At 53.9% G+C, this 10,063-nt stretch overlaps 1 protein-coding gene across 3 annotated transcripts; it reads left to right on the top strand.

Annotated features, from left to right (window-relative positions):
- The first annotated feature begins 414 nt into the window (after window positions 1-414).
- MECR (mitochondrial trans-2-enoyl-CoA reductase) lies at window positions 415-9,207 on the top strand. 3 transcript variants are annotated; one of them, XM_074555422.1, is made up of 11 exons: window positions 415-548; window positions 579-683; window positions 1,892-1,989; window positions 2,164-2,295; window positions 3,970-4,113; window positions 4,196-4,298; window positions 4,508-4,610; window positions 5,412-5,485; window positions 5,883-5,943; window positions 6,406-6,478; window positions 7,511-9,207. In XM_074555422.1, exons 1-11 carry the CDS (start codon window positions 433-435, stop codon window positions 7,672-7,674), a joined length of 1,173 nt encoding a protein of 390 aa, XP_074411523.1. In that variant the 5' UTR covers window positions 415-432; the 3' UTR covers window positions 7,675-9,207. The 3 variants fall into 3 exon arrangements, with proteins under 3 accessions (XP_074411523.1, XP_014127607.2, XP_005494227.2); XM_014272132.3 differs by having other exon boundaries at window positions 433-683; XM_005494170.4 differs by having other exon boundaries at window positions 460-600.
- The last annotated feature ends 856 nt before the right edge of the window (window positions 9,208-10,063 follow it).

Here is a 10,063-nt window from a genome sequence, read left to right as displayed (position 1 = left end):
CATTTCACGCCTGCCATGTCAGGGACACCTCCCACTGTCCCAGGTGCTGCCAGCCCGTGTCCAGCCGGGCCTCGGGCACTGCCAGGGCTCCAGGGCTGATCCTGCAGGTATTTTCCGATCCAAATGATTCCATGATCCAGTGACCACTCGGACCGAGATGCTCCTACGTCCATCAGCGATGCCTGCCTGCGCAGACCGGGCACAGTCAATAACTTTGGAGCGTTTTGGGGACAAACGGGCGGGAAGCGGCCACGGGGAGGCCCCGCCAAACCCCCGCCCCCTCCGCGCACGGGCGGCCGGGCCGCCTTAAGCCGCGGGGGCGGGGCCGGCCGGGGGCGGGGCCAACCCGAGCGTCACCGGCAGCAGCGCCGGGCTCAGCCGGAGAGCGCCGAGAATTGCCGAGTTCAGCCGAGCGGAGCCGAGTTCAGCCGAATGCAGCGAGCGGCAGCGCGGGTGCTGTGCGGGGCGCGGAGCCTCCGCGTGCTGACCCCGCCGGCACGGACCCCGCAAGTGCTGACCCCGCCGGCACGGACCCTCCGAGTGCTGACCTCTCTGGTTCGGGCCCCACAAGTGCTGACCTCCCTGGTCCGGACCCCCCCGGTGCGGGCACGGTCGGCCTCGGCGGGGACCCCTCCGCTCGGGCTGCTCTATGAGCAGCACGGGGAGGCCACAGCCGTCGTGCAGTAAGGGGGGGACACGCAGGGGGTGCATTGCAGGGGGTGCAGGAATGGGGTGGGTGTGAATATGGGGGGCATTGCAGGGAGGGGGTGCAGGCGTGGGGCCAAGGCACAGCTGGGCGGAGATCTGGAGCTGCAGGGGTGCCGAGAGGAGTGGGGGTGCAGGTTTGGGGTGCTTTGGGGGTGCAGTGCAGGGGGGTCAGGATTGCCCACAGTTGTAGAGGATGGGGATGTGTTGCAGCTCCCTGTGGGACCCTTGAACATGCAGGGAGCCTAGGATGCCCCAATGTTTTTGTGGTGCGTTGGTCTCACAGGTGGATGCCTCCATATCCCCCACCCTCCTGCTGCTGCTCTGTCAATTGGTCTTAAACTTCATGTTTTTCTCAAAAAGCCCATTCTTGCTTAATTTGGGATACGACAGGAAGTCCAAGCCTCAGCATCGCTGTGCCCCAACTTGGCCCTGAGTTGCATCCTACTGATGGGTCTTCCCTTTGAGATCTCAATTTAGGGACCAAAGCAGGATCACAAGCATTTTTTTGGGCAACTGCTGATGCTCAGCATCAGAAATCCTGGAAAGGAGAAATTGTTGTTTAGTGGAGTTTAGACCATTTTTTTCAATGGAGGAGACTTTGAGCTGCTGCTGCCCCTCTTGACCAGCTCAGTTCACGCTGATACATTATCCAGATGCATCCAGACACCAACCCCCTGGTTTTTTTGGAGGACTTTTGCTCTTCCAAATGATCATTTATTTGTGCAATGGTGCTTGTCAACACTGCTACTTCCTGAGATTTGCTGTTACCACCCCATTGCTTGTGCAAGACTGGTCTTGCTTTGTGCTTTGTGACTTCTCCATTTTCACAGATTTCCAGAAATACCCCAGTTCCCCATAACGCTCGAGCGGGGCAGGATGAGCTGTAAAATCCCCAGCCAGAACCGCAGCTTTTTTACACAACCTGCTGAGTTTGTTAAGTTTAGTGAGCATCTCTGGGCTTGGTGACACCGGATTGTTTTGGGCGGTTGACTTTTAGCAGCCTTTTCAAAAATCTGTCCTTCTGTCTAACAGAAATCTGATTGTTTTGATAGGATGAGGCATGCAGTGCTGTTAATTTAGGTGGAGGTGTAGGTGATACAGGCACCCTCCAGCTTCAGCCACAGCACAGAAGGCATCAGCAAACTGGTGTTGATGCCCTTTTCCTTTGTGTCTCCCTGTTCAGACTGAAGGACCTGGAAGTGCCCAAGCTGGGGGACTGCGATGTCCACGTCAAGATGTTGGCAGCACCCATCAACCCCGCTGACATCAACATGATCCAAGGTAGTGTGCTGGATTCATACTTTGCATGTTGGCACTTGCAGGATGCTCCGAGTTGGAAGGGACCCACGAGGATCTTCAAACCCAGCTCCTGTCTCGGAGGGTTCAGAGATGGCTCCTGGCACGGGGATTTTGGGGTGTGAGGGGGTCTCCAGCTCACCTCCAGCTTCCCTACAGGAACCTACCCACTCCTGTCGCCGCTGCCAGCCGTGGGGGGGAACGAAGGTGTCGGGGAGGTGCTGGAGGTCGGGCGCCACGTGAAGGCTCTGAAACCAGGGGACTGGGTCATCCCCGCAGACGCCGGACTCGGTGAGTTCACCTCGGCACTGCTGAGTCCTTGCTCACCCCCTGCTGCAAAGCATCTTGCCAGGAGATTTTTGAGGTGCTGGAGCCCATGGGAGGTGCCCAGGATTGCCCAGAGAGCAAACCCATGGTCAGCTCCTCTGTGAGCTGCTGTGGGGATTTTGGGGGTTCCAGAGCAAAAGCACAGCTCTCCAAAGCACCATCTTTGCAGGGTGTGGGTAGAGCCATGAACCTCTGCACTTACAGCAATTACACCTGATGGGATGGGACTCAAAATTGGGAACAAAAGTCCATTAGGGAATGATGGGTGAAGGAAGCAGGAGTTGGAACCAATGTGAGACCAATCATAACGAGACAGTTGGGATGATTGATGGGGTTATTTCTTACCTATTTATGACTTGGTTTATTTTCACCACATGTTTTTCTTTTAAATTAATTAATTTGGTTTCATTTTATTTTTAATGTATTTTTTAAAAGCAAGCTCAGTTTCTGCTGCCCAGCCCTAGCAAGTGATGCTGCTCATCCTCCACAGACACAGGAACATTCTCAAGAAGGATGGGGGTCCCCAGGGAAGGGGCTTCTGTGCACAGGACTTAGCATGCACCCTAGAACACCTGAAAGAGGAGCAGTGGCAATGCCATTCCTTATGCCAAACTTAAATTTTAAAATAATCTTCTGTAGCATAGACCCTTTATGGGATGTCTGTGCTATTATAAAGCATTGCAGCAATCTGTATTTCTCCGGAAATGACCACGTGTTGCCCCATCAGCTTAGAACTTCCCTAAAGACCTGGGATAAAATATTTCACACAAGCAAGGTCACGGTGGCCTCTCACTGTAGTTTTCTCCTTAATAATGCTCTGCTGGGAAAGTGTGGGAATTTATTTCCCAACAAATGTCTCCCATGCTCCTCCAAAATGCCAATGGCCTGATGTGGGGGCCTGAATACATGTTGTACTGTGAGATCAGTGTGTGTCTGGGTTACTCCAAACGAGCTGCAGCTGCAGGGTCCTTAGTTGGGCAACAGCTGTGGCTCGTGAGGGTAACTGAGATAAATAGGGGTGGGTCGAGAGCCCAGGAGGAACCCCTGAGAAGAGTGCTGCAGAGAAAGGAGAAGAGCCAGAGAGCTGGGACTGCAGCGAAGATTACAACAGCCTGATATTTGCTGGTTGTGGTTTAGTGTCACAGCTTGTTCTTTGCCTATTTCCTCTTAAAAGACTTTCTGCTAAATGAGAGAAGGAAAACGATAGAGTTAAGAGCCTGATGGGGTATTTTTAAGCATAAAACCACTGTAAATAGATCATAGAGGGTTAAATTAGATATAAGCATAGAGGGAGTAAAGCTGACTAAATTGGCTTGGAATATATGGGCTCATCCATAGGATGGAGAGTATTTCCATTATCTCTGCTCACATACCCAGGGAGCCCCAGTCCCATTATCCCTCTGCGAAATGATTAGGCTTTGTTGGGTGATAAATCTTGGCAGGCAGCGAGGAATCCATTCCTTGCCTCTTGGAGCATTTTGACTCCACCCATATGGGAACCCATTCCATAATTCTCTCTCCAGGGTCTAGCTGGTTCCCAGCACCTGATGCTGTGCTGCCAAACCTACAGTGTGAGCTGATGGTTTTCCTTTGCTTTCCCCCCTGCTGTGGCTGTGCCCATGGTGCTGCTGTTCCCAGGGACGTGGCGGACACGGGGAGTGTTCCCTGAGGAGATGCTGCTGAAGGTGCCCAGTGACATCCCAGTGCTCTGCGCTGCCACTCTGAGCGTCAACCCCTGCACGGCGTTCCGGCTGCTGGCTGACTTCGAGAGCCTGGCGCCCGGTATGGCCCTGCCATGAGGGAGCAGTTCCACACGGATTTCCCGGCTGCCTCTGCAGTGGAATCTGGGTTTATTCCCATCCAGGTGACTCCGTCATCCAGAACGCCGCCAACAGCGGGGTGGGCCAGGCCGTCATCCAGATCGCCAGGGCCTCTGGCATCAAGACCATCAATGTGGTGAGGGACAGGTGGGTCCTCTGGGGAGGAGCAAGTCTGGGAGCTGGATCTGATCATCCTGCCCATCCAACCCAGGATTTTCTCCCATTTCCTCCTCCAAGTTGTTCTCCAGCCTCTTCCCTGTTGTCCCCATGCAACGCCGGAGCAGAATGAAGGAGAAGGGGGAACTCTGCTTCCTGGCTCATCTAGTCCTCATTTTTATCTCCTTTTCCCTCCCCAGACCTGATCTTGCAAAACTGGTGGAGAGGCTGATGGCCCTGGGTGCTGACCATGTCATCACAGAGGAGATGCTGAGAAAGCCAGAGATGAAAGATATATTTAAGGTACCTCAATGCTGATCCCACTAAGAGATGGTCCAGGGCTGTTGCTGCTGTTCAGCACTGCGGGGAAATGCAAGGATGATGGGAAGAACAAATTTCTCTCTAGAAAAGGATTTAGCTGTGATGTGGTCACAAGGGTTTTCAGGTGAAGAGAGAGGTGGGAATGTTGATTCCATGTTCAGAAGGCTTGATTTATTATTTTATGATATATATACTACATTATAACTGTACTAAAAAGAAATAGAAAGAAAAGTTCTCAGAAGCTAGCTAAGCTAAGAATAGAAAAGAATTAATAACAAAGATCTGTGTCCTGGCAGAAAGCGAGAGCAGCTCTGCCATGAGTGGTCAGTAAATCCAAACATCCACAGGAGACCAATCACGGATCCACCTGTTGCATTCCACAGCAGCAGATAACCATTGTTTACATTCGTTGCTGAAACTTCTCAGCTTCAGCAGGAGAAAGTCATAAGAAAGGATTTTAATGAAAAGATGTCTGCAACATTTAGCCCTGGTAGTGGAGGGATTTTGCTGCTGCCACAAGGGAAAGATCACAGATTTTGGTTCCAATCAGACTGGGCTTGAAGCAGCCTGGTGTAGCTGAAGGTGTCTCCAGCACGTGGCAGGGGAATGGAATGAGTCCCTTCCATCCCCAGCTGTTCCATGATTCTGATGGATTTTAGCTCTACTACTCTCAGCAGCCCTCAGGTAAATGTTGAGGTTAATGCAGATGCTTTATCAAAAACCATGGTCCCATCCCCTAAAAAAGCCATAAAATTTGGGAACCTTTGTCATAAACCCTTGCAGAGCATCCCGAGGCCCCGGCTCGCCCTGAACTGCGTTGGAGGCAAAAGCACCACAGAGATGCTGCGGCATCTGCAGTAAGTTTGGCTGGATGGTGGCTTGGGCACAAGCCTGGGGACAGAAACTGGCAATGGAGGGTCCTGCTCTGGAGTCTGTTGAACTTTTGGAGAGGAAAGATGAATGGAAAAGTGGTTTTGGGTAACAACAGCGATTTGAAGTCTCACGCTGCTGTTGGGGTCCAGTTGTGAAGGTTCCCCAGCTCCTGGCCAGGTGTAACTGGTGTGCTGAGCTGCAAATTCAGCTAATAGTGCACAGAAGCAAGAGGAGAGCTTGGAAAGTGGGATCTGAGGGGTAACTGGGGAGCCCTGGGTGCAAAGACAGCCCCAGGGGGGTTGGGGATGACAGAGGAGGAGGTGGCAACTCAGAGCTGCACTTTTGGGGCCACCTAACCCAATACCCCTTTTTCTACTCCAGGCCCAAGGGGACCATGGTCACCTATGGGGGGATGGCAAAGCAGCCTGTGATGGTGCCTGTGGTGAGTACTCCCTCTTTAGTCACCTGTTCTCCATTGCATGTCCCCATCCCCTCAGTACTGTGGGCACCTGGCTCTCCCCAGGTGCAGATTGAGACCCTCCAGCCTTTTTAATTTGCCTGATGGGGTCCATCACAGGACAAGCTGTGTCCCACTGCTGGGCTCTTGGCTTTTTATATGGAGGGTTTGGGCTGCCAAAAAATTCCAGGGGGGAAATGATCCTGCAGGTGCTGAGCATCAAACCTGCTCTGACTCCACACCTTAGAGTCACCTCTCCACATCCCTGGCTCACAAATGGCAGCTCTAACAAGGGGCCTTACTGCCGCTTTCCACCACTGTCATGCTGGGAGGGGACACACACGTGTCACTGCCTGTGTGAGGGGACATGGAGTCACTGGATGCACAAGGGGACATAGGAGTGTCACTGGGTACCAGGAGGACACACAGGTGTCACACATTCCACAGAGTGCCTTCATCTTCCGGGACATGCGGCTCCGCGGGTTCTGGATGACGCAATGGCGGAAGGACCACGCACAGGGTGAGCTGGGGGGCTGAGGAACCTGAGCTGGAGGGGCTGAGGGACCTGAGCTGGGGGGACTGAGGGTCCTGAGCCGGGGGCTCTGAGGGACCTGAGCCATGGGGACTGAGGGACCTGAACTGCGGGGGAGCTGAGGGACCTGAGCCAGGGGGGCTGAGGGACCTGAGCTGGGGGGGCTGAGGGACCTGAGCCGGGGGGGCTGAGGGACCTGAGCTGGGGGGGAGCTGAGGGACCTGAGCCGGGGGGGCTGAGGGACCTGAGCCGGGGGGGCTGAGGGACCTGAACTGGGGGGGAGCTGAGGGACCTGAGCCGGGGGGGCTGAGGGACCTGAGCCGGGGGGGCCGAGGTCCCCTGCCAGGCATGGGAGTGGGAACAACCCCACCCAGCACCATCCTCACTCCCACTCACAGAGCCTCTCTCTTGTCCCAGTGATGCCTTTAGAGGCTGTGTAGAACAGAGGCTGGACAGTGTTAAAGGAATAAAGTAGGGATTTATTAAAAGGCTTCCTTCAAAGGACACACCTTGGGCAGTACAAGAGCCTGGCTGAGGGTACACCCAAGATGGACCATGGGTCCCAAGTTTTCACACTTCTATAAGTTTTGGTCCGTTTCCATATTTGGGTTAATTGTCCAATTTCAGTCCCACCCTCCCAGTTTGCCCTCCTCAGTTTGATGTTGTTTGCACTTTCTGGGCCTGAAGCTGCAGTGTTGTCCTTGGTTCTGGAGCTGGAAAAGGATTGTTCTGACTGAACTGTGAGGAGAACTTGCTGACACTTTATATGAAGTTCAGAGTTACACACTAATGCAGGACAGAATCTGGAAAATAAGAAAGCTCAAACTTAAGGCATCACGAGGGTGCTGAGACACTGGTGCTGGCCTCAGGCAGGGACCATGCCAGGGGCTCTTCCCTCATCCCACATGCCTGAGCTGGGGCATATCACACCCAGGGACCCCATATAGCCTGGGGCAGGTGTTCCAGGGGTGGGTGGGTGGCCCTGCATGGCGCAGTGAGAGCTCCCTCCTTCCCGTGCAGACCGGGAGAGCGTGGCTGCGATGATGGACGCCCTGTGCCAGCTCATCCGCAGGGGCCAGCTGACAGCGCCCGCCTGCACCGAGGTCCCGCTTCAGGACTACAGGGCAGCGCTGGAGGCCTCCATGAAGCCTTTCGTGTCCTCCAAACAGATCCTCCTCCTCTGACCTGCAGCTCCTGGAGCTCTGTCCTGTTCAAATGCTTGTCCACAGACTTGAGGGGGGAAAAGACCCTCCAGATCCATTGAATTTCTTTTTTTCCTTTGTTTTTCACATTTTGGATGCCTACTGAAAGCTTCAAAAGCCTCTGCAGCTTTGTGTGGAAGTGCTGCAGGAGGGAGTCTGCATCTCACTGTGGCTGGGGACAGTTTGGGATCCCAAATGATGGCTCGCTCAGCTCAGGATGTGAAAAGAGCAGCAGTTCCCCCTCAGATGTGCTTTTGGGGCTGGCAGGGCTGTATTTATCCCAGCTGGAATGTGGGATGGGCAGGGAAGCCCATGTTATCTCCCTGCAGCCCTGCTGCCTCCAGGCCAGCTCCGAGTAGGAGGAAGGGGCATGGACTGCCCCAAATGACAAGGGGTGCTGTGGTTGGAGTGGCCCTGGGTGCTGCTGCAGCTCCTGGAGGAGCCCTGGGTCACCCCTGGCTGGGTTTGGCCAAAAGCACTGCAAGGACCAGAGCCTCTGGCCATCGAGGGCTGGAGCCAGGCCCTCAGTGTTCCTGAAGGCCCTCCAGTCCGGGTGTGGGACAGTGACTGTCACACTGCAGAGCAATGTGAAAAGATTTATTATTGAGAACAACCAACAACGTGTTCTTGCTTCCTCCTGTGCTGCTCTTCTACTCTATGACCCCACAAGCGCCCTGTGGCCCCTGCTGTCCCCAGCCCAGGCGTGCCGAGGCCCGGCAGCGCCGGCCGTGCAGGTGCAGGTGCGGCAGTGGCCGCGGGCCGGAGTGCGGCCGGCCGCGGGTCCCAGCGTGGCCATCCCAAACCACGGACGGGAGGGCGGCGGCGGCTCAGCCGCGGGCCCCTGCGAAGCCCCGGGGTTTGGCTGCCCAGAGCGGAGTGTGGGCAGTGCGAGCGTGCGGGGCCCGTGTGGGACAGCAGGGGCGGCGTGGGGCCGAGCGGGAGCGGCCTGCGGGGCGCCGGCGGGGCCGTGCCTGCAGGGCCGCTTGTGAGGGGAGGGCCCGGCCGTGCCGGCCCGGGGGGCTGTGCCGGGCCGTGCCTCGGGCACCGTGCAGCCGCTGCTCGGGCATGGCTGGGTGTCCTCATCCTCCTCCGCTCCTGCCGCCGGCTGAGCATCCCACCTGTGAAAAACGCCAATCACTTGTTTTTAACATTTTTAAAAGTTTAATAGTAATAAAATAGTTAAAAAGAATAGTAGCACAATTAGAGTAATAACAATTTGGACAAATTGAATTAGGACAATAGGAGACAATAAAAACAAAGAGTTATGGACGTCCGGGTACCTTTTTCTGGGCATCATGAGCCCGAAAAAGGACACCCGTTAACAAAGGATTAACCCTTAAAAACAATAGCCTGTTGCATATTCATACACTTCATACATGATGCATAAATTCCATTCAAACACAGGATTCTGTCTGGTCAGTGTCAACTTCTTCCCTCTAATCCTAAGAGTGCCTTCGAGGCGGGAAGAAGTTTGCTTCTTCCAATAAGAAGGCAATAAATTCTTTTTCTCTGAAAGATTTAGTTGTCCTGTGGCTGCTATCTTGCTGCAAGTCCTTTCTTTTAAACAAAGCATCTTACATACAATAGTATCTATTTTAACAGTTTTTTATAACCTAAAACTATATTTAACACAGTACTTGAGAAAATTAATACAGCATTGCTTTCTAACACAACACATATAATATTCATTTTAATATTTGCGAAAAGCCAACCTTAAAATACATGCATTTTTCACACCACCTTTTCCTTGGGAGGTTTGCCAGGACCCCAGTGCCCGGCGGGGGCACAGCCAGGGGGTTTGCGCTTTCCCCAGCACCCTGCAGAGCCCTCTGCACACAGGGCAGCTCATCCCTCGTGAAAAAGGGGTTGGAGTAGAACAGCAGCTGCAAAAGGCAAAGGAAAGGAGTTGTTTGCTGCAAGGAGGAGGAAGAAATCTGAGAGAGCCAGGAGTTGGCTGGAAAGGACAAATAGGTGTTTAAAACGGGTGTTTAAAGGACTCTGGCTTTGGCTGAGTAAAGTGTTAGGACAGAGCTTTGTTAAGTCACATCCACCCTCATGTTTTGAGCATTTGGGAGCCGAGAAGTGTAGGGTGTTCAAAAGCCAGAAAACTACTCAAGAAACCCAAAGCCCGCTAGTTTTCAGGCCCCTCAGCATGTCCAGAGTAACTGACCCCAAGACAAAACAAAGCTGTTTGCTCCCATCCAGTCTCCAGCCTTGTCAAGGCTCATTTTAGCTGAACTTGAACCTCCCTGTGAGTGTCCTAAGGAAGCTCTGAGTACCTTTCCCAGTGCAGACCCAGCTGCTGCTACTGCTCTGAGTTCCTCCATGGAGGTCAGCAGGGGAGAATCCCCTTCCATTCTGCGGAAGCCGT

The sequence above is a fragment of the Zonotrichia albicollis genome, chromosome 20 (genome assembly GCF_047830755.1).
Source record: "Zonotrichia albicollis isolate bZonAlb1 chromosome 20, bZonAlb1.hap1, whole genome shotgun sequence".
Lineage (NCBI taxonomy): Eukaryota > Metazoa > Chordata > Aves > Passeriformes > Passerellidae > Zonotrichia > Zonotrichia albicollis.
The sequence above is the reverse complement of the archived record's forward strand: the minus strand, read 5'-3'. Positions and strand labels throughout refer to the sequence as shown.

Excerpts from the sequence above, each read along its gene's own strand:
- MECR (XM_014272132.3), top strand. The coding sequence starts at position 433 with ATGCAGCGAGCGGCAGCGCGGGTGCTGTGCGGGGCGCGGAGCCTCCGC. Across the intron at positions 4,114-4,195 it reads CTTCGAGAGCCTGGCGCCCG|GTGACTCCGTCATCCAGAAC; the intron begins GTATGGCCCTGC and ends ATTCCCATCCAG. Across the intron at positions 6,479-7,510 it reads GCGGAAGGACCACGCACAGG|ACCGGGAGAGCGTGGCTGCG; the intron begins GTGAGCTGGGGG and ends CTTCCCGTGCAG.